Below are 24,323 nucleotides of genomic sequence, written 5' to 3' on the forward strand. Positions count from 1 at the left end.
ACAGGCTAAAATTGCAACTTTTTCGAACATGAAGAACAGCCAACAGCATCTGCTGCAAAAGGTTTTGTTGGCTTAAAACCGAGCTGGCTCCTGGAAGCGCCTTGCTATTGTCTTTGCAAATGACTCCGGGGCCAAGCAGGAAAAGCACTGCAAGATTTTTACATGAATGGAAATAACAACATTTCAAGTTGGTTTTGTTCCCAGAAGGACAGCTTTCAGTGCACACTGACCTTCAAAACAGGCAGCATGCTCAGAGCTGCCATGTAGACAGTGTACCGAGTTCACTGCGTTTGGGGAAGTACCTGTTTCTCTTTAAACAGCCCCACTATCTGCCAGGAGTTACTTGCATCAAAACAAAACACTCTCAGTCAGCTCCCTCTCTACTTCTCTCCATTCCTCTTCCTCCATCGGTTTTTATAGCATACTGATAATCATTTTCAGTATGGCTTTAGCAGTATGGTAGGGACTTCCTGTCAACTCCTGGGCTTCTGAACTTAAAAGCAGCTGCTGTAGGTAGACACGCATCTGCTTTTCCCCTTGTGCTGGCTAACGCACCAAAGGTTATGCAGAAAACGAATACAATAGTAGATTAATTTAACAAAACAATTTTGTAACAAATTGCATTAAATGTACATTTTTTCAGACCATTTCTGGGGTCAGTTTTTCCCTGTTAGCTCTTTCGCCTTTGCAAACACCCATGTATCCCCCTGCCAAAACAGAGATTTTTAAAAAGATGTGGGTTTTTTTTTTCAAATATGCATTGCTTAGATTTTTTCTTCTCCTGAGTTAGTTGTGTTCATTGTACATTGAACAAAGTTTAACGGTAGAGCATTAAGTGTAGGAGAAGCTCCAAGACAGACTTGACTATCAAAAGATGCAATTAATATGAAAATCTCCCCTTCTCACATATGAAGTTACAAGGTAAGTGTAGATAGCAAGAGAACAAACAGAGCCTCATACAAAACAGGGAGACACAACACCCTATTGAGCCACCTCAACCTTCTGCCCATGCAGGCAGGAGCGTTTGCTCTCCCACTGAAAACACACTGCCCGCTGTCCGATAAAGAGCAAACGCCAAAGAGGGACACTTACCAGTTCTCTTCCATCTGCGTTTTAAAAACAAGCTAGAAACAAGCCCATCCTGCTCCTTCCAAGTTCTGTCTTCCAGAAGGCATCCTGCTCTGCAGATCCTGAGAAAACAGGGGCTCTTTCCCACCTGCAGTGAGGCCCAAGGCAGGCTGGGTCACCACCTTGCTCTCAGCAGCTCTCAATTAGCTCGTTAGCACTGGGCAACCCCATCCTGACCACAGGCCCTGCAGGCAGCTCCCTGCTCAGGGCATTAATTCATATCCCCCCTGCCCCCTTCCAGGCTCTTCCCCACCTTTGCCCCCCATGCACACACTGGGGCGTTCCCATCTCCGTGGCGTACTGCTCCTGGAGCGCTAGCCGGGACGCAAGATCCCTATGTCCTCCCTGCACACATGCATTTCAAAGTGAAGCTTGATTCTTCTGTGCTGTGCCCTGTCACCTGAAGCACGTAAACATGTGCTGGCAGAATTTACAAGCGAAAACAAACACCCAAAGTGCAGGGCAACAGCGTCGGACCACGAGACCATGCAGCAGAGCATTAGCCGCCTCTTGCTTGTACCTGGATCTTCGTTAGGGTGCACGCAGCAAACCAAGGGGATATTCTGCCAAGGTGGCGTGGGTTTCTCTCGCGCGAGTGCCAGCATGGGTTGTTTTAAACATTCACTGTTGAAAAATCAGAGTCTTGTCAGAGGCAGTTCCTGCTGAGCCACTATATTCTTCTTGGGGAGGTGAGGAAGGATGTGTTGACTCAGGCATATACAATTTAAATACCTGTTTTGATTTTTTTTTTCTTTTGTAAAAGCAAAAGAAAAAACACACACAATTTTGCCAGACCTGACAATAAAAGCTCTCCTTCAAAGAAAATTAAGCCCAATATTACTTTACCAGTAACATACTATCATTACTTTTTTGCATTGACTAAATATTTTCTAGAGTGATCACAAGCCCTCCAACAGCTGCACTTACCTCATCTCCTTTAGATTTGACTGTTAAAAGATAAATGCTGAGCACCTGTGGTCATGATTCACTAATATACCTAAAAGCAAAGAGGAAGAAATGGCTTCTGGGTGGAGTGTTAGATCCAGAATAATCACTGCTCTTTATTGCATGTTAGTACATTGAAGACTATACTCTTTTTGTAAGATGGGTATATTTATTAAGAGGGAAAAGATCCTTTCATTTTCTAATATCTTAACATCACAATACAGTTTCTACTGCCTTATCTTAAAAAAAAAAAGTAACATTTAATTATCAAAAGCCTTATCAAAGGTTGCAATTTTCTCCAGAAACCATCTCTAGTTTTAGAATTTTAGATCTTTCAGACTATCTTTTAAAATCTGCATCTGCGAGGTTTTCAGAAGTGCAAGCAAGGACAGCTATGCGTTCCCAAGAGTCCACGCTTGGAAAGGAGACATCTTGATGATGTTTCCCTACTGACCTACTGTCTTACTGAAATATACTTTCTGCAGATTAATAAGCAGAGCCGTGGAAACAGGTAGGGTACTGGGTAATGCCAAGTTTAAACTTGAAGTCAGGATAATTCAGTGGTGATGTCGCAGTGTCCCAGTTCCTATCCCCTTTCAGTTTTTCCCTTTCATTCCCTTTCCTCTCCCACTCCCCATCAGTACTTCACAGGCCATAGTTTCGCTAGTGCTACAGACTCCACTTGTCCTCAGGGAGAAGGAAAACGAAGTCACGGCTACGGAGGAGTGTTTCTGCAGAATATTTCTGCGAAACATTCAGGAGCAGAATAACAACTGTCATGAGGTTTTAATAATCTTTAATAGGCTTCCACTACATCAAGAAATGACACTATCCCCTCATCCCCCCAGTCTCCAGCCTTGCTAGCCTTTCCCCACATCCACCCCACAACGTTGTGGAACATCTTTCGAAGGACTTGGCACTTCAGATGGCTACCTGGAAATGGCAGCATTATACACAGAGAAAGCGGTTCGCATCCTGGAGCCATTTCAGGAGAGACTTCACGGGGCACAAGGCTTTCGTTGCAGCCTGTTATTGCCCACTAACTTAAACTTGGCTCTTCTAAATACCCAACTTCACTTGCAATTTATACTAGATCTGCATCTATGCAGCCAGCAAACAAAATAAAGAAGGGCCAACACTGGTCTACTTTAAACTCTGTCATAATTCCTGTAAAAACGCTAAATAGAGTACAAGTGGACCCCATACTGGATCCGGCCAGGATTCCCAGCCTCACGTTGGACGTGTCGTGCCCACTGCAACACTACCCCACCATGTAACTGAGATGCGAGCGTGCAGAAAGCCAGCCTTACAGCTTGCTCTGTTTGAAATGTGATTGCTGCCTGCTGGGGGAAACCAGCAGGAGAGCCGCACTCCCACCACGAAGTGGGCAAAGAGGTGCTGCCTCTTACAGAAACGGGCATGTGAGCATGTCCGGCTCCAGATATCTCTGCTCCGGCACGAGCCTGCTACGAGTCTCCCGGGTCCAAGCAGCAGCTATATTACACCAGTTTCAGCAAGGCAAGAATGGGCCAGTGACTTCACAGGATTTATTCGAAACAGAAGAAAGCTTTTTACAGACATCACGAAATGCAGCAGTACGGAGCAGGACAGGTGGGGATGATGTGTGTGCTCCTTGCATGTGCACAGAGCCCATGGAGGGGCCGCTTCCACCACGGCATACAGGAGAGGCCGCGTACAGCTGCAGTGAGGTACCAACTTGCTTTAGGCTCCCGTTTGTACCTTTTGGGCACAAAACAGATGTTCCCATTTGGGGAACATCTTCCCCAAAATGTTTCAGAAATAAGCTTTCTTCTGTACCAAGCAGAACACTGTACTGGAGAAGTGAATGTTCACATAAATTTTAAATGATTTAAAAGAAAAAAGTAAAAAGTTTAAAAACATCTTGCACGAATCACTGAACTGTGAATTGCCTTCCCCTTTGTTTGCTAAAGCTACCAGCATGATTTCAGAATTTCTTAAAATTTGAAAGGAAGTTGCCACAGTTGTTCTAACTGTTCATAAAATCAAGTATTTTGGACTAAGAGTTTAGCTTATCAGTACCCAGTCTTGACAGTGTTTCCATAAGTCGGCCCTGCTCCAAAGAGCTCCAGGGCTATGGGATCAAGTTTTTTAATTTTTTTTCTTGTTCTTAAATGGACCAGCTTGTCAGCTGTCATAATCCCTTTGAAGCAGCCTGACTTGTATCAGCATTTGATCCAGACTTGGGTGATCTCTGCTTAGAAAGCATCTCCTGTGTTTCCTGTTCACCCTCATCAGTTGAGATGGTGACATCCATCTGCTGCGTGAGCCTGGCTCCACGAGGAGTAAGCCTATTGCAGTGGCTCTCGCACATACCGAGTGGACGTACCGCAACGCATTACAGGGCCTTAAAGTTCAAAGATGGTATGCAACCGAAGTCCTAAGAGCAGGTGTTGCAATATGGAAGAGCTGTCAAAACACAACAGTGTTTAGACTTAACAAATTTGACAACCCTGATCTAAAAAGTGCTTCGACAGTCAAGAAAAGTCAAGAAAAATGACTAAACACAGCACAGACTGATTTGTTAACAACGTACATTTCGGAAACCGGGCAAAGTCACTTTCCCGCGAATATAGATGTCCTCGTCCGTCCCCTGGTTTATATGCTTCACCAAGTTCTTCTCGAACAACAGGGGGTGGTAAGCCCCCATGGTGCAGGCACGGTCGTGGAACTTCTGGTAATAGTGGCAAATGTCCGTCTGCCGCTTGGAGGGGAGAAATTCATACACGTGCACTTCGTCGCAGAGAGTCATCATGATCACAATGCCTACGGAGGGAGGGAAAACAGACATCCCCAGTTAAAATCACAGAACTAGTGAGACAAGACAGTCAAGCAAGAAGTGTCCGAGTCCAGTGGGAAGGGTTTCCCTTCTGAAAGTTCAGACCAGAGAGGAAGAAAATAAGTCTGATGGGGCTTTTTTCTGAACTCCCTCTTGCAAAGCATATGATCAATCTGACTAAAGCAGGTAGTTTACAGTGATGGCCACACCTAAAGGCCAACATTTAGGACTGCTGCCATTCTCCAGGACCTTCATGGAGACTTGAGCATCTGCCAGCTGTGTGCTACATTAACTGATGCAAACTGCCCAGCTCAAACCTGCTTGGGTAAGCAGAGATGAGACGTTCGGCCTTTCCCATTTGCCTCCGGTTAATGCAGAAGATACAAAAGTGACGATGCTTGGAGATGACTCTTGGTATGAATGCACACAGGCACTGAACAGAAAGCCGCTCTTCAAGCTCATGCAGCTTCCCCGCGACAGAGCAGTGCTGCCCTCCTGTGTCTTCTGAGAGGCACACTAACAACTCTGGAGCCCAGAGGCCAGAATCACACACAACTGTGGCTGGAAGTTGACGGAAATAAGCCATATTTATTCCCTGCGTAGCCAAAGAAGTGCAAGAAATAGCAAGAATGTGCTAGGAAAATAGAACCAATGTATAATATCCCATAAAATTCATGCACTATCTCAGAGACTTTCAGGAACCAGTCAGAGGAAAGCTGAATTCACAAGACATTAGAGGAACCCCATTTGTGAAGCCACTTGTTAAACTAAGATGCATTTTAAAAACATTTTCATCCACCTTTCCAAATGACAATTTTCCTCTCCACTGAGCCTTCCAAGAAACCCAGAGTTGCAAACCAGAGCTCGTTTTTGCTCCCTTTTGTCCATTGAGGTCACTTGTTTCAACGCGGGCATAACCTCGCCCAAAGTTAAGTCACAAAGGAATTTGTTGTCAGAACTGGACCAGAGCCCTGTCTTCGAGCCCCTACCTCAGGTCACAGCGATCTTACTCCTGAAGTCAGTGACTGTACTGTTATGCTGTTGTCTTGTATGCATCCAAGTAATGATGTAATAGCTGGTAGGCAAGAGCAAAGAAGAAAACTAGAAGTTTGGTTGGCAGAAATAAGAAGTTCCTCTGTTTACACACACGTCCATGTGTGCCTCTGCTCCTCTGGCAGCCACCTCAAGACAGAAATAGAGCAATGGCTGAAGTACAGCACTTTGATAGCCCCATGGCAGGCAAGACCGTACTTCTAGGCTCTCACTTCAGATATGTGTTGGTCCCGAGAAGTTCACCCCTTTTCATTTAGCTGATGATGAGATTTGCCTTCCAATAGGAAGGAAAAGCTTTGCAACAGCAGAACATAAAATGAGCCTCTTCTCAGAGAGGCTGAATTTAGCACACTGACAAACAAGATTAACATACTGAGTAAGGGAGAATATCACTGACCTTTTCAGGGTGACTTTTCAGTCTGATCATCCCCAACCCTCCACTAAGTCTTTAACTATATACACAGCAGGTAAACACTTAGATTTCATCTGCAGATGACAGGTTTATTTGCCTGACAAGATCTGAGCCCACAAGAGCCACGTCCTTCATCTCAGCACCCCATGTGAACTGCTCTGGCTCTAGAAGCTAAACATGCTATAAAACATCTTGAGGTTGCAATCTGTTCTCCTGCTTCTACATGGAACCAGGCCATGTTTATAACTGCTGTTTCAGAGGGGTGCTGCAAACTGTGTATTTTAACACAATTGAGCTGCTACTTTTAAGACAGGAAGCTTAATTTCTGGCATCAGACAAACACTGTAGAAGCAACTCTGATAAGCTCTTTGGCTTTGAGCAACATAAACCCATAGATGTCTTTAAAACAGGCATACTGGTTCCTGCAAACGGAACAAGAAGTCGAGAGGGTTATTGTCTTACCCAGCATTCCTGAAGAAGGTGGATTAGGCTGAATATGCTCCAGGGAATTCTCCTGCAGAATATCCCAGAGTTGCCACTGCATTTTTGGATTTAGGATATAAAAGGGCTGCTCTGGATGTTTAATCCGAAACAGCTTGTAGTTTTCAAAGAATTTGTAGTCTGGTTTTCTGTACCACTGGAAAACAGAAAGTCAGAGCCTTTTATTTCCAGCACTCTTTCCCATAATCAATGTTAAATAAGATTGCTTAAGATGACTTAAGCTGCTGCTGCTGCCAAGGGAAAAAGGTCCAGCTATGCATATACACACACGCTCACGCTCCCCCCATCTGCTCTTCAGATTAGCAAGGTGACTCGCCTCGGCGAAGAGAGCAAGAGGAGCCAAAGCTCCTCTCTTTGGCAGTGAAGGACCGTTAAATGAGATTCGCCTCATGTAGAGCTTCATTCTACAACCCCAGTCTTTTTGCTAGAAATATCAGCCACATTTCTGCATTCCCCCACGCAACACACACTGTCCTGCAGCTGGTTCCTCTCTAACTGGAGCCCACAGCTGCATCAACACAACTGTTTGTGACTGTGCTATGAACCAGATCAAGCAATGGATCAGTCTTAAAAATAAAAAAAAAAAATCTGGAAATAAAGTTTGAGCCAGATCAGTTCCCTGATCAGGTTGATCACACAGCCACTGCAACCACAGAGAGGGTAGCAAACTGCAGCAGGACGCTGGGACAAGCAGCAGGAGTACACCCAAAAGACTTGAAAACATACCGCCACCAAAACAAACAAACAAACCCCAAAACCACCCACCCACCCCCACACATGCCCACTACAGACTAGGAGATGATGTTGAGCAGTCTGCCTTACATGTTATCAGACCTCTTCCCCCAGCACTCTCGCAGTACCAAGGTGGTACTATTTGGATGCAAGTGTCTTCAGCACAGCCTTATAAAACAGGCTGAGCTGATTTGCATCTCAACACTTCTACTTTCAGTAAAAAATACTGAGGAAGGGTTTATGTTTTCTTGAAGTCCTCTAGAGATTTTTCACTATGCTAAAAATATCCCATCCTCATTTAACTCGCTCTTATACACACTGTACAAATACCTTGTGTCTCCTGGAGATGTGGAACTAGACACAAGGATAAATGCCGGTGAGAAAATCAGAAATGCCAGTCCAGGGAAAGAAATGGCAAAGACCTCACAGGCACAGAAAGAGCCTAAAATAAAAGCAGGGATGGGCCTATTCGCTCCTAGCTGCATGCACCCTGGATTAGCCTCCGCAGTGTACCACTTATCAAACGACACCCTTTTGCACTGAAAAAGCAAAGGGAATGCTAGAGGGATTACGACACCCACAAGTGAAAATCTAGCTGACACAGAGAGGAGACACATTCACTAAGATCTTAGGAGGGTTTCCTATTCCTTTCACAATGCATCAAGTATCTCTCATGTCTGACTGCTGCCTTTAACTATCCAAGCATCTACAGACAACAAATCTTACAGCAACAGGCAGAAAGAGGAGCTCAGTCTTCCATGGTGATTTTGCAACGGCTGCAGCCAGCAGTGATCCCCTTTCTGTGGTGTCAGCCCTGGGAAAAGTCACGGTGGTGACCTATTATATTTGGCCCCAGGGCCTTCACAGTGGTCTGGAGAGGGTGTTTCTACTAGGTACACTCATGTAGGGGATATTTGCAGAAGTACTTATGGGTATAGCCACGGCAGTGAGGAAGTAAACAAGAACAGTTTTAACATGAGTGCCTGCACATGTTAGGAGGAAGCGAGTTAACAGATGCACTTCAAAGCATTTGCATCTAATTTTACCGGAGCGAACGCAGGCTTACCTCATGAATATCTGCATGATACGGTGCCGGGTCCCAGACAATTAAGATTCCAGTGTTATATAGCGCGTCTGTCAGGAACTGCTGCTCCTCAACAGTTACCAGCTTGAACAACAACAACAACAAATACAATACATACATATTTGGTCTGCTGTTGAAGAAGCAGGCAGTCAAGCAGTAAAACATTCATGAATACAGCTGCAGCCCCCCCACTGCTGGTAACTGAACTGGTCCCACCACGCTCATGCAAGGACACAATTCCCAGTTACTTCATTCCGATGCTTATGCCGGTCCTATCTAGGAACAAAGGATTCGGCGGAGAGTCATGTGAAAAACTGTCATCGTGCTTTACAAGAAGGTTGTCTCTACCTGTCTTTAATAAAAAGCAAGGACAGGACCCACACAGTGGCTCAGCTCATACAATGAATTCAGTTGCTAGAATTACCAAAAACAAGTGAAATATAATTGCTGCCAACCAGGCAGCAAGATAGTCCAGTACCAGCCTAAGGCAAACACACTGACTTTGACGGGTATCTTGGTTACATGGCACCACTGGCTGCTTATGGGGTGACGCTACCACCCCACAGTGCATGGGCGCTGGGGGGAAGACCACCGAGCATGAAGATCTAGATTTAATTAAGAAAAAAGTATCATAGATAGGAGACATTTAAACATGGCCAGCTCTGCAGTCATGCTCAACTTCACCTCAAGTGTGCATGGCACTTGTTCCAAAAAGCTCTGCCCATGGCTAATGTCTCTTCCTGCGCAGTCCTGCGAGACCACCGGCACAGGAGAGGGGGCACCACAGCCCGCACCACGGGCATTGCCGTGCGCTGAACTGCCCCAGAGCTCCCCAAAGCTGCGTGACACCAGCCAGGCAAGGGGGACTCGAGCCCTGCAAGCGCAGTGGTGAGGCGGCAGGCACCGTTACAGCAAAGCACCCTGCCTAGCAAAAGCAGCAGGGGATAGAAACCGCTCCACCAGGCCCAGAGCGCAATAAGCTTTCCCAGGTAAACAAAATAAGATAGTTCCAGGTGAAAAAAACACCCTGTATACTTTAGATACCTCCTGGACACAACTGGCACGGCTCTTTACAGCCCTGGCTAATTCAGGTTTGCAGCAAAAAGTAAACACAGTCAGAATCAAATGAGACAGGGACTGATCCTCTCTCGTCCCTTCCCATAAGCACGATCCATACAGATGCAGCTTGTAAACATCTGCTTAAGAGAAACACTGTCATAAAAATCTACTCCCACTTGTCCTGGTTTTCTCCTAGGATCTAATTAAGAGCCAGGCAATTGATCCCTAATCACCCCGGGCGCCTCTAGCAGCCAACTGCTTTTCTGCTCGTCGCCGTTACCCACAGCGCCAGGGCAGTCTGGCCAGCCCAGATGTGCGCTGCTCCACAGCGCAAAGGGCTTCCTTGCATCTGCTCTTAATTCCAAAGGATTGGCCTTGGCCACGGGCACCGCATGGCTTCACTTCCTTCTAGCAGTTAAAATATCTAGGTCACTGGTTAAAAGCATGCCTCCAAGCTGGAGTTTGCAGGTGTGAACCACGCAGTGTGAATTTTTAACTCGGTTCTGCCAACGCCGGAAGCGCGGGCCTGCGACGGAGAGAGGCGGGCCAGCTGGCCAGCCCCTCACCGGGGAAGAGGGGGACGAAGCACCATGCCAGGACTGAAATAGGGCAAGCATCATCAGTATTTTATTTTCATTCCCTTGTTTCTATTTAAAGGCTAGAAATCTTTCAGGAACTTTTCCTGGAAAAAAGATGACTGATGGGAAAGGAGGATTCAAGTGAGACGGAGCACCAGCGATCAAAGAAGGGCAAGTTCATTTGGAAAGGAGAGGCGGACCAAGAACGAGCACGCGAGTTAGCAGAGGTCCCCCCGCCTCCAAGGAGCTGCCCACGGGCACCACAGCAGAGGTGGTGGGGGCACCTCCACCGCCGTAAGGCCGCTGCCGTTGCCTTCCCTATACCACAGCGCTGGTTCTTCGTAGCATCAGTTTAGTCACCTATCAGTCACTTAACCAATTTACTCCAGGAATCTGGCTCAGTAGATACCTTTAGTGCCCCTGTCTTCTGTTTACTAGTGTGACTGAGTCTTGCCAAGTAGTTAGATGTCATTTAAATTGCCACCACACTTATTTGTCTTTCCCAGCTGTTCTGATCCTAATTAGTCAACCAAATCATTGATTTCCTGGTTATATCTGTTATTTAGACAACTCACTGTTTAGCAAATACCTTGCTAATACAGCACCTGCCTTCCCGCTAAGTTTCCTGCCTATATCAAAACGTGTTCCTTCGCTGCGGTCCCGCAGTCACTGGCCTGTAATCCAAACACGGGCCCCCTTTCCCACCACTGTCTCGCTGTCTCCTTTCGCATCCTCCCCACAGGCTCATTAGCGCCGGTAACAGCAAATGCAGCCAGAGCGGAGCGCGCGCCCCATCGCAGCGCGGTCAGCCACGGAGGACTGCAGGAATGAGATACCGCGCTCCTTCGCCAGCCCTGCAGAAAGGATCCAAGTGCTACGTAATGGTGCTTCCCCTCCCGCCCCTGAAGTCTTTGGCCTTACTTCTTAAGATGCAAATGCTGTCCCAGAGCAAACCTGTCTTGCATTAGACTGCAAGAAAAAATGCCATTAAAGGAGGCAGTACGGATGTAACAGGGAAGGTCAAAGGAAATAAGCAAGGCAATGTTAAAGAACTTCTTTATTCAGACAAACTACCAAGCTTAAACTAACTACCAGGATTCTCCTCAAATCAGAGGATGCCAAATTTCTTCTCCCAGTACCAGTCTATAAATCTTTCCCTTTCAACACAGATGCAGAAGGTATCCCACCCTACTGCAAAAAACATTCCCCCCCGCCCCCAACATTTGCTAGAGACTGGTCAGCAAACAACAGGGGACTGTTCCCTAACCTACTTGGTTTTGCGCATTACAAAAAATTACATTAAAAAAATTGTTAAGCAGCTTCGGGCTATCAGCTGCACATGCCACAGGGATACTATCTAACGCAGACTAGTTTTGACAAATTAGATTCAGGATGTCTCATTTGCTTCATTTTAGGAATGGATTGATCAGTAATAGGAGCCAACATAAGAGCAGCCAACCCCTACACCCATCTTTGCTTCCAGTGACCACTTCCAACATAAGAAAAGCCAACTCCAAAACAAGAACAGGTTACATGAGTACTAAATACAGCCTGCCCAGTCATGGTACCAGCTTCAGGACTCCCCATCTCCTTTGGAAGTGAATCCAGCTGGGAACCCCTACTAGCCTACAGCCCTCCTGCCCCAAATGCAAGTTGTCCTCCAGCTCCTTTTGAAGGCTCTACCCCACGTTCTCACCAGGGACGCCTACAGCAGCCCTCTCTGAGGTACGGTACAGCTCTGCAGCAAGGCTGAAGACAAAATAAAGTCAGACAACGCCAGCAACAAGAAGGTGGCTGATTAAGATGTTGCCATGAATAGAACTGCATTGAAATATGCAGTGTGTAAATAGAAGCACAGAATAAAAACAAATCCCCCACCCAGTTATCCTGGGAGACAACAGGGACTGTGCTTAGAGCAGGCCCCAGTTCACAGTTCTGCTTAGAAACCCCAGAAGAGCAACTCCTGCCTTATTCTCATAGAGGGACTTTTGCCCTGTGCAGCAGCTAGGTTCAACACTGCATTTTTGATATAGCTTCAGCCTCTAAGAACTGCAACAATTTTGCTCTCCCTCTAATCACAGTTTTCTAAGCTGGTGTCTCTATTTTGAGGGAATGATGGCAGATGAAAAATGTCATCCATGGCTGCAGGCTGATCTGCATGGAGAACAGATGCACTGTAATCACATGGCTATAACTACACTGGTGTAACTCAAGTTCACACTTCATCCAAAATAAGAGCAGTCACACAAAAAGTTATTACTGCTGTATTACAGCTGTGCAATTACAGTGCTATTCTTCTCCCTGTGCAGATAACCCTGGTACAGCATAGGCCACATACATGTTTTCACTGGCAAATGACTTCATATCACAATAAGGTTGGCTATGGCCACATCCCCAGAGAAAGTTTTCTTAAGTGATAACACCTATCTGACATTATAAAAGTACACACAGAAGGAAAAGATACAGAATGGAGAGGTCGAAGAGGGCAGAGGAAGAAGGGTGATAACAGCCAGATGTCTGCTAAGAAAAGATTGCTTCAGAAAGGACAAACTGTCCCACTTCTGAATGCTGTTTTAGCTCAGAGGAATTGAGATGTAAAAAGCTGCAAGGCAGAGCACCGTAGCAAGGGGATGCGGCAAGACCCAGGAGGAGAAACAGGTAGCAAAAGCGTTTGTACAAGCAGCAGCAACATATTTTGAGAGACACAAAATGAGCTGGGGAAACTGGGCGAAAGCTAGCCAGACACTGGCTCCACATCTTTCCCTTAAAATGGATGGCCAAGGTCCTGGTGCCGCTTTGAGAAACTTCAAACCTCGTTCCACGGCAGTGCCCACAGGCCCCATCAGACAGGAGCGGATAAGACAGCTCCAGGCCTAGAGATCTCAGCTCTACGATGAACAAAGCACACAATCTTACCGGTTCTGGAGCACAAAAGCTAAGTCTCAGTCCCTCCTCTTTCCAGTTTACCTCCCTTATTCTTCATGGTCCTACCGCCTCCTCCTCTTTTCCTGGATTTGGGGTGCTCTTCTCTGCACTGCAACGCTGCAGCAGTTTTGACCTATGTGACTTGGTCCAATTTTGTGTTTTTCACTCTCCCCTTCCATTCTCTCACCAGCACAGACTACTGTGATTTGCATTTGAAAGTTTCTCCAGAACAAAAAAACTGGACAAGCATTTTAAGTGCAACAGCAACATGGAAGCAGGACAAAAACAACCTCCTAGGCTGCACCTAGAGGAGCAAGGGTCTGTGTGGTAGGTCTCACTCAGCCCCTGAACAGGTGATTTACTATCCCTGACACTGCACTGCTGAACTTGGCTCTTAAATTGAGGATCTGCTTCAAAGCCTGCTGAAGTCAAAAGATCCATCAGCACAGAGTGCCTCACCTCAAGAAAGAGCTCTCAAAGAGCCATTACCTTTTCACGCAGGGCATCGCTTCCTAAGTGCAGTTTTAGGAAGCAATGCCTTGCGTGAAAAGGTAATTTCTGCCATTCTTTACACCGAGGTCCTGGATGGACGGCGGGAATCTCCGATTCACACACCAAAGCGTTCATACACCCTCCCGCCTCTGTGCAGGCTACAGCTTTAAAGCTATGTACTGTGCCAGTTATCTGCAGTCATTTAACAACCCTGGTTAATGTGTTATCCACAGAGTCTGCAACATCGCTGTGCACAGCGGAGTCATTTTCTTTTTTAAAACCAAATAAACACCTTTCAGCCTTCACACCCATCCTTGAGGCAGGCACAGCTCACCTCTTGAGACACTTTAGTTTGCTCAGCTGCATGAGCTGAGCTGCTGTACCCTGCTTGTGCCTTGCACGCCCAAAGCACGGCAGCAAGCATGCAACCGGGCTTCATAAACTCGGAAAGAGGACTTTGGCCAAGCCAAAAATCAAATTATCTTGTGCCTGCAGTAAACTGCAAACAGGTTAATGCAGGTTAGCTAGCACATGACAATTCAACTGCAGTAACCTCAGCAGATATTTCAGCTATGGGAAAAAGCTTTGTCCACTGTCGCCCTATACAGGGGAGGTCAGAGTCCCATCCTATACATATCTGGTAGGGAGAAGAGAAATTGCATGGAAACATTTATTTTTCCCAGCTTCATTTTAAAGAGATCCTAGCGGCAGACGAACTGCAGCTTTCGGTGCACAGAAGTCCCATATGGATGTTGCCAGTGCAGCCTGCCACTCAGCTCCCGGGCAGATAAAGGGGATGTACACAACTCTGCTGAGCTCGGTCCCTTTGGCAGGCATTTGTCAGACCCACCTGGGAGTTAACAAGACGAACTGTTGTCTTTTCCCCCACATCATCTTGAAATCCCTTGGTAGGAGCCCCATTAAAGCGTAAGACGGCGTCGTGGCTGTCTGAAAGCAAAAAATGGTGAAAACCAGTTAGCTAACAACAGTCTTCCAAGATATGAAAGAGATGTATAGTAAGTTACTCACTTGCATTTCTAATACAATCTGGCTAGTCACAGACGACTTTCCATGTAACTACTGAAACTACTAAGCCAGATTCTGTGGAAAAAGTTGTTGGCCTAACTTCATGATCAATATGTTTTTAAAAATCCACTTTTTAAAAAATACCAGCTGCTCGCAGGTTGAGAGAGTAGCCCTACCACCTGTGGTGCACAGAAGAGTGCAGCATCCCCCTCCCTCTCCTTCCTTCCAAACACATTACGAGGAGATACACTGATGTACAACTAATTTTCCACACGGCTGGCTGCAAAATAAGGAAGCAGGAAATAACGGAGAACCAGTGTCCTCTCTTGGAGCCTGGGGGATTACCAACCTGAGGAGCACGCGTAACAACCACAGCGGCAAACGGAGCCGGCTCCACCTGCCAGCACACCACCCATGTTACCGAAAACAAACCACTGCTGAGTATTCAACAGGCATGGCTTGCCTGTTGGCATCCCTGAGCTTCCTCCTCTGCCCCCAGTCACCCATACTGCCGTAAGGCCACCAGGCACTAGCAGTTCAGGCCAGAGGTGCTGCTGCTCTTGCAGGAAAGGTGCACATGCCCTTCACCCTGACACCCCACGCTCCAAACCTGCTGGCTAGACTCGGGTAGGAAACCTTTTATGCACTCAGAGGGGTCATGGCCGTTCGCTTACATGAGCGCCCCCAGCTTCCCTGCGCTCATGCGATGGACACACGACTGCAGCTTGGTCCAGCTGCAGCTGATGGCAGTGGAGAAGCGACCGACTCCTCAGATGGTGGCAAAACTGCTCATGCCATCCCGAACCAGCTGTGAAGCAGCCTGACCATCTTGATTGTTTTCATGAAGAAAGGGGCAATCACACAAGCAGTTCTGGAGGATCGGTAACTACTTGCAGAGAAGACTAGTTTCTCAGCTACTTATTCTCATAGACAAGCGAATCTTGTTTAGAGCCCTTCCAAAACAATACACACAAACCAGAAAAGTGATGTTTCTGAATAAAAGCGGTGTCCACATAGAGAAGTTTTGTGGCTACCATTACAGACCCTTAATTCCACATCCTACCTTATACCTATTGTCATTGGAGCACAGCGTTAGAATTTCCCCACACAATTTGAGCCAGAAAACAAGCGTTTTTATGCCCTAAATTTACATTTTAAAATCGTGTTTAACGAATGCCATTTGATGAGTCTCGCGCAGAGCCCAGCACAGGCAAAGTGGCTAGGTCTCTGTGAAGCACTCTGTCTCCAGGCAGTTACGTTGCCATTCAGTATTTCCCCTATCAGATCTTTCACCGGTGATTCATAACCTCCTCTAATATCAAGCACCCACGAAGATAAGGAACTTCCTGTTCACAAGCTTCTCCTTCCACCCCATGAGCCTTCTTCCATTGACTAATTGCTCATTTCACTTAAAGCAATCACTGTGATTACACACAGCAAATATTTCTTGGGCCTTTAAGGAAAAATAATTCAGCAATTCATTGTGCTCATCCAAGCACAAGCAAAAGCTTAATTTTCAGCATGTCTGATTTAGTACCTTTTTGACAACTTCCTCCAACACCTTCTCCTACACGGAAATAGGTTAGAAAAAAATGAGTATATAAACACACGCACACTCCCCTGTATCCTTCTCTATACACAGCTCCCAGCTCAAGGGGTTGTACTGAGACAAGTCTCTAGGCTTTAAGTGCTTAAAACTTTGCAGAATCATTAGCAGAGATGACTTCTCAAGCAGAATGGTTGAAGTTCGAGATTCAGCCATGAGGCAACCTAGCCAGGGACACCAGCAGGGGTTAACGGAACATGCCTTTGGCACATTAGACAATGACCTTTTAAGAATCCGTCCACGGCAATCTGGAACAAAGTGGTGCTTCAGTTCAAAAGACAGACTAAGAGACTGGCTGCAGGAACAACGACACTGCTTTCCACGTATGAGGTGCTTTCAACTGCGCAGCAGTCAGAGCACAGCCCATTACACTTTTTGGCTACTCAGGTACTGAATCCAGCAGTTTCAAGAACTGAATTACAACACACACACACAAATATCTGCAGATTCTGAGAGAATCCCGTTATGGAGGAGCAAGCAGGAGTCTCTCATCAATATGCAGGAGTCTATCAAAGATGCCTTTGCAATCAAGGCAGCTCTGTCACAGCTGTGTCATTCTGTGTTAAACCAAAAAGATTTGGGTCACTTCTGTAGAAACCTTCAGCTATTGAACTTCAAGAGGCACCTAAACAACCCAAAATAGCCACTCAGAAAAAGTCACGACTGACTTCCCAAGCCTCGGCCTACCTGGGCTTGAATACTCTAAGAGGCTGAAACAATTATGTCAATCAACTCCCAACTGTCAGTTTTACCACAAGGCAATCCCTCTCCTGGTTAATATTGCCACTATCTTCTTCATAGCATCTTTCGCAGCACCTTAACACCCTTCAGAGACTGTTCAACCTCATTCTAGCGCCTGCCTACCTATCCGGTGGAGCACGCAGAAGTTTAAGGGAAGAACTTTGGAACAAGTAGCATAGCAAACCCTTACCCTCCCAAGAGCATCTTGGCACTATGATTCTGAAGGTTTTGCCTAGGTTGTCCATCAATAAGGTATTAAAGGGCTATCTGTCTACTTCAGAGGATGAAGATTACTTCCAGATTCATACAGGCCAAAGGGATCTGATCCAACAGATCGCTTGCAAACACACTGAAGTCTGGGAACGATTTCTACAGAAGGGAACATTCGTAGGCTTTAAAACTTCAAATAAATATGGTCAGATATAGGAATTTGCAAACTATCACCAATCTTTGTTTAAGGGAAAGATAAAATAGAGCCCTCTAAAGTTTTCTACTGTAGTTAGCCCTAATTTGAGCAAGGGACAGTCTTGTCCTGCTGGTTAAAGTATCTCTTGTTCTGTGGTTGTTGGTAGATTCAGCTGGGGTAAGGAAGAGGCTCTGAACTAGTGAGGTAGCTTCAGTACAGACACCACAGCGACAGCACAGTGCAGACTGTGGCCTTCTGGGCCACCCAAACTCAGCTGCTGCCTCATAGCTCAGGACGAGTACTCTGCAGTGCCACTTTTGAAACTCATGATCAAATAAACAGGATCACAGCACGGCCACGGTTGGAAGGCACCCCTGAAGACTGCCTAGTCCAACCCCTGTGCTCAAAGCAGGGTCAACCACAGCAGATTGCTCAGGACCTGTGTCCAGTTGGGTTTTCAGTATCTCCAGAGGCCTCTCCCTTGAGTGTTTTCCTTTACTTCATTCTCTGCAGAATGCTTTCCAACTGTTGGCTTGTCACAGATGAGAACCCTGGCCATTACTCAACCCACCCCACACCTCCTCCAGAAACAAACACAAGACATTTTCCTGGCTTCCAGTATCTGCTGTATCTAACGTCAACACAGTCACAAGAATTGAAAGAAGATTTCACAGGGGTAAACTATTCGGGATGGAAATACCTACACATAAATCATGTCTTCTCAACTCAACCCAGGCCCCTCAACTCCCCTGGGGCTTGCCTATTTGGGTAAATATTTCTACTTCTTGTTTTCCTGCTGAAGAAGGATAGTGTTATACCACAGCCAAAGCTTCACAAGTTTCCAGAGTTGAGACTGCAACTTTTTTTTGTATTAAAATCCATTCTATTTTTACTACTGAGAGATGGTTGCTGCCAGCAGGGGTTGATCATGAGAGCTGTTATGGCTAAGTTTTGCCCAAGGTCTAACACTTCACAGGCGCTGTGACCTAGGCCATCGTAAGGCAGCATACACAGTGCGCTGTGGACCCCCAGAGAGGAGGGGAGTATCTAGTTATTACTCCCATCTCCTCCTACGCGGCAACGTTCACTAACTACAGGAGAGTTCTGAGGACAATATTTCAACTTATTTAAGCACCTCTGTGATTAAAGTAAAGACTTATCGGTAACAGCATGATCATCACCTTTCTGTTCAATGTAAGTTATGAAACAACGCTATTTGACTTTATCCTAATAGAAAAATACCAACCTATTTCTGGTCCCAAATGAGATGATTTCAGAGACCCTGCTGAGGACACAACAGCACAGCGTCCCAGGCGGCCCACCGTTTCATTGAGGCTTTTCCTTGGTAGGTACTGCTGCCATGCAGAGGTATTAAACAGATCATCTGATCCCTGTATCATCGTCACGTTCACCCTGTCCCGTAGCTGACACAGCAGCTTCTCTGGGCTGAGTTTAGCAGTGTTCCTCTTCCCACTGTAAGTCACGTTGTACTTGTTCATGGACAAGTAGTTTCTTCTGACCTTCTGCAGCCTGGGTATGAGATTCTTGGATGAGCTGTCCTTATCCCACACCTTCACAGAGTCTGCTGCTTTCTTGGACTTTTCCACTGACACAGAGGTGCTGCCTTTTACTTTATTCTGGTTACTGAGCAAAGTTTTGGGTACCTGACCCATTTCACTGGCTGCTTCATGGAAAAAGCCCTGTGATTTAACTGCGCTCCATTTTCCCAAAGTCCTGTGAACCTGCAAATCACCACTCTCGGTCTTGAAGGGAACATAGTAGCTTCTTCTCGTCTCTCTCCACAGGCAAACTGTCAGAGCGACCAGTATCACCACAAGAATACACATAAATTTTTTCAACACATTGATGTGAACCATAGTGTACGGTGCATCCGAATGGGACAATTAACACAGGGCACGAAGCTGGTCCTGGGAGAGAGGAACACATCTCAGTCAAAGGTGTGTGTATGTACACACGTATATATACATATAAAGTTATAAGTAGGTTCCTGTGGGCAAGGGAGAGGAACAGGGAGAAGAGAGGCAATTTTAAAATTCCAGGTCATTTAAAGATCTCATTTCAAAGTCCACCACAACAAATACCAAATGAGAAGACTTGACAGGACTCAGACTGAGCTCTAAATGGGCAGTTATGCCATCACATGCTATATAACAGTGATCTGAGGTCACTGCCACTCAAACAACAGTCAAGTTTAACACAGCAAGTATCACACCAGCAGGAGGGGAAGTCTCCATTTTGCTTTCCTTTATCTCCCATCCCAACCAGTCAAAACCCCACATTCCACCACTGGCATTTCCAGGACTCGGCTTCCACTTGACCACAGGCACAAACACTAATAAAAATGATGTTTCCAAATAATGAAGCACATAACTGTGGAAAAAAACATGAGTTCATGAACACCAGGAGTTTCACCAGCCCGGTGCTGACACATCTGGTGACTTCATAGGAAACTTCTGCAAATCTGCAGCAGGCTGAGTGCACTCCCAATGTGAAGCCTCATTAAATAGCTGCTGGGAGCCAATTAATCCACAGTAGGGTTTGAGGTGTGTTTGGGCTTCATAACTGTGCTTTGATAAATATTTTTCTAGGATACATTACCCTGAAAAAGCAAAGCAAGAACCTGTTGTACAGCGCTGCCTGTCCTCATATTAGTAGACAGTTCCAGCTTCCATCACATATGTTGTAAAGGGCAACAATTCAACAGGCAGGAGTGTGCAAAGGGCAGCTCAATCCAGTGAGCACAATGGACTGGTGTAGGAAAAAATATGCTGAAGTATAAATGCCTCATGAGTGACACACGGGACCACAGAAGACAGGAGGGCAGCTGCTTGTTTCCCTGCATGGTTGCTCCTGGATGTGTTGTTTTGAATCTGCTTCCAGAATACGGGGATGGTTTGGAGACAGCAGGTGTGCTGGAGGGCCATGACCAGGACTGGCCACATACTACCATGTCCATCGTCTAGAGACTTCTGAGTGCTTGGGCCAGCTTGCAAACAGGCGGAGGCGGCAGAGAGGAAGGAAAATGCACCTAACTCTTAAAATTGACCATTATTGCCTCAGAGATCCTCTCGTTCTGCCTTAATACCTGTCCTTTTCTGCGTAGGTCACCTGGAAATGTTTCCAGGTCTTGCTACGAGTGCGAAGTTGCAGCCATCCCCTCAGTCAAGACTAAGCACGTGTGGAGCTGTGCACTTCTTACCAGTTCCAACAGGCATGCAATTTGGGTCTGCACCTCCCCACCCAGGCAAACCTTAGTTTGCCCAATATTTGTTTTTCTAGCACAGAAAAACACTGGCAACAGAAAACTCTTTAGAAATTAGCCAGTCTTCAGATCCCCCCACATGCCTCTTCTGCAACGCTATTTTCCTAGTGAAATGGTTTTGAAATGAACCTCCTTGCAGTGCCCAGTAGATAGACCAAAATACGCAGATCGCTATACCTCCTCGAGGTGCACTGGCAGTAACTCCCTCCTTGAACAACCTGTTGAAAGCAAGCTGTACTCAGCTGTGATATTTAAGAAGCCACTGAAGTGCCAATACATAATACCTGTTGGATAAAGCAGCAGTTTTCCAGCTCAAGTCATTTTTGGCTGTTAGCAAATTTTCTTCCAAGGGTTAAAAGCAGGATATCCCAAAATACAACAGTTTGGAGACTTATTGAAGAGTTCAAGAAACACCTGCAAAAAGAGAGAAAGAAAAAAAAAAAAGCCATTACAGAAGAACCATATGGCCCTGGGGATAAACAAGTATTTTCTTAGATAAGCACTGTGTTCCCACAAAAGCTGTTATCCAGCCTTGTGGCAGGGCCAGCAGCAAAGATATTATTAACACATGAGTTTTTAAAAAGCTTAAATGCCTGCTCAAAACGAATGGTTCAAGTTTTGCTTGCAACAGTCACCTTCCTTCTTAGCCGAAAATCTAGTCTCAGCTAAGCTGGGAGCCAGTAGCTTGCCTGCTGAGCAGTAGTCTTGCTGCTCCCGCAAGACTGGTGACCTCCTCAGGGGAGGAGGCTCCTAACAGTAGGATACATCCCTCGTACAGTGAAGTAAAAATCCCAGTGCTGATGCTTCACTCAAGCCATGAACATTGCGCAGGGGAAGAAAAAGCTAGCTTTTCCTAGGGAAAGATTTTACTGCCTATTCTTCAGCGTTTCACACAATCCCCCTCAAAAGCAATGGCAGAGAACACATCCTTCTTTTCTGGAGCAAGTAAGAGTGAGCGGTATGGAAAAGTCACTTTATTACACAATGTTTTATCCACAGGTCCTCCCAAAATATTGTCCAGACCAATGTATTTTAAACCTCATAGCTGCTTTAAAAAGGTAGAGACAGCTTTATGCTACCAAGGAAATGCAGTAAGAAAAAGGGAGATTTCACATAGTGCTACTCAATTTGAGAAGTAGCTTATACTTGCTTTTGCAGGAACACTGAGTCAGCACAATGCCACATATGCTAAATTACAAATGCTGCAGTTCACCAGATTAAGTCCTAAATTATTAAAGTGTCCTAACGCTGATTACTTACATTTTCTTTTAACTCTATTAAGATAATCATCCTGACTTCTCCCAGAGCAACTCACGGCTGAAAAGCAAACATTCTTCCATCCTCACTTCATGAGCTACAAACAAGATTAAAGAAGCACCAATAATTCTAGTTTTCATTGAAGTAACTTCCCTTTCCCTGACAGATTATCTCGTCTTCCATTTGCGTGAGAAGTGAGTGCTAGAAAGGCACATTGAAGCCTTTTACCAGCATCCTTTCGGGCAGCGAGCTCCAGCAGGCGAGGAAGGGGCGCGCGGGGAGGGGATGAGGGCTTTGCTGCAGCCTCGTCCACGAGCAGCTCAGGCACGGTTACCCGCGCCGTCCGCGGTTCCCGTCCTGCAATGGTTAGGGCAGGAGTATCTTTCCTCCCTCTCCTTTCCCCTCTGCATTGCCTGCCGTCCCCGCTGGGCCAGCTCCCCCGGGCTCATCTGGGTGACCTCGCCAACAGGAAGAGCACAGCGAAGGCAGGAGAGCGCACAAGCCAATCTGCTCAACAGGAAAACACTGCTATGAGTCAGACACCGCTGTCAGAGGCTCTGCAGGGAAGCCAAACTTAGATAGCAAGGGTTTTGAAAAGCTATATTTGTAAATGAGAGAAACAGGAACACTGAAATAGAGTTGTCAGACATCTGTGTCAGTTTTTTAGCATAAGACACTAAGACACCTCCCTTTAACCATGCTGCGTGCAGACGCTCAATCTGATTCTACTTGCATCGTACTTATTTACACAAAACGAGGGCATGACTTCTAGAAAACGTAACCAAAAGTCTTCTGTTTGGAAGGATGAAGCCGTAGCACCATGCCGTTGACTTCAGGAGTCCCTCCCCACTGGGTTTGCAGGTTACTCTCCTTCCAAGGGGGACTCTCATGAGATTTTTAGAGCTATGTCCAGCCACCCTATAACAACTGGAGAGGGGATCAAGGGGACAGAAGGGCATTAATTCCTTGGTATGGCCAGCCAAGATCCCCTTGTATCCAAGCATCCAAGCGTGGCAAATACACTCGAGCCAGCACTGCCGCAAAACCAGCTGGCTGAGGGCCACCCTTGCCTCCTTCCCTCCCGAGCTGCTGCAGCCAAGGCAGTCTTGCTCAGCTTTTGTTTCCCAAGGCTGGGATAATCTAGAGGAGTGGCAGGCACATCACAGGAGAGGAGTCTCATAGGAACTGCAAACTCATTCCCAGACCGTGCCCAGGCACTCTTCCCGATGCCACACCACAGAGGGGGGCAAACAAGCCCAAACGCCTCCTCTCCAACCCAACCCATGCAGAGGAACCTGCAAAGCTCACCATAAGCACTTGGCACAAGGCAGTCCCCACTTTCAATAACTGCATACGTTACTGTAACATGAACGGTTATATTGCTTCTATTTGTAAGCTGGCAAAGTAGGTTCTGCAAACAAATACATTTTAGCAGAGCCACAGCATTTCAAGGTGCCTTTTGTGCATCAGATGTTCACTGCAGTTCAGTTTATTACAACTATCTCATATACAGTATCATCTAGTTTACTTGCGCAAAGAGTGTCCTAACATAAGATTCCTCTCAAATATTTTGCCACGGTATCTTTTCTGCCAAGTGGGAAAACAGCTGCTTTTCCAGGCAAAGGATAAGCTTTGCAAGGCAGGATTGTACACATCAGTGATGCTCTCTTTCCAGATCTGTAGGTAAATCATTTGGGTACACTTCTGTATCGTGGCGGTTAGTATACATGTGCTCTTTTGGAGGTGACAAAATTATTTCTTGCCATCTCCAGCCAAAGCACGAGTGCGAGTTACCAGTACTGCGAAAGAAAGGACAAACAGACAAACTCCCACGCACCACCCAAACCCCAAAACATTTACCAAAAAAAAATCTACCTGAGCAAATAGCTGCTGCCTCCTCGAGACCCAGAGCCTGACCCTCAGCATCAGACCCTAGAGGGTGCAGCATTTGTTGGCAGGCAGGCTAACACTACAGTGTAAATCCTCTGGGGGCAAGTTTTGGTCCTACGTGGAGAACAGATGATGTAGCATTTTCAAGGCACTCAGGGAATTACATCCTATCCACACGCTCTTACAGTTAACCTTCACGCTCAAGTGTCTCCCTGAACTCAGGCCTTAATCAAAGTCTGGAAAGGTGTCAAAAGCCTGCCTCCTCTTACGTCCGAGGCTCTTTCACCCGCCCAGGGAGCTGCATGCAGCAATGTCCTGGTATATACTGCCAGGCAAGGTCATGTTATTTTTGTCTGCTGAATGGTGGGGGAGAGCAGCTGCTTCAAT

At 46.2% G+C, this 24,323-nt stretch overlaps 1 protein-coding gene across 1 annotated transcript in view; it reads right to left on the reverse strand.

The window, feature by feature from the left end:
• Positions 1 to 2,188: 2,188 nt before the first annotated feature.
• Positions 2,189 to 24,323, reverse strand: part of ST6GAL1 (ST6 beta-galactoside alpha-2,6-sialyltransferase 1) — a 61,589-nt gene continuing 39,454 nt past the window's right edge. Inside the window, exons 3-8 of the mRNA XM_067301963.1 lie at positions 21,074 to 21,203; positions 18,753 to 19,434; positions 14,578 to 14,675; positions 8,656 to 8,757; positions 6,819 to 6,993; positions 2,189 to 4,878 (exon numbers count right to left, since the gene is read on the reverse strand). Of these exons, the coding sequence (XP_067158064.1) occupies positions 4,637 to 4,878; positions 6,819 to 6,993; positions 8,656 to 8,757; positions 14,578 to 14,675; positions 18,753 to 19,383 (1,248 nt within the window). The 5' untranslated portion in view covers positions 19,384 to 19,434; positions 21,074 to 21,203 and the 3' untranslated portion in view covers positions 2,189 to 4,636. The remainder of the gene's footprint in view (positions 4,879 to 6,818; positions 6,994 to 8,655; positions 8,758 to 14,577; positions 14,676 to 18,752; positions 19,435 to 21,073; positions 21,204 to 24,323) is intronic.

The sequence above is a fragment of the Apteryx mantelli genome, chromosome 9 (assembly GCF_036417845.1).
Source record: "Apteryx mantelli isolate bAptMan1 chromosome 9, bAptMan1.hap1, whole genome shotgun sequence".
NCBI classification, from domain to species: Eukaryota; Metazoa; Chordata; class Aves; order Apterygiformes; family Apterygidae; genus Apteryx; species Apteryx mantelli.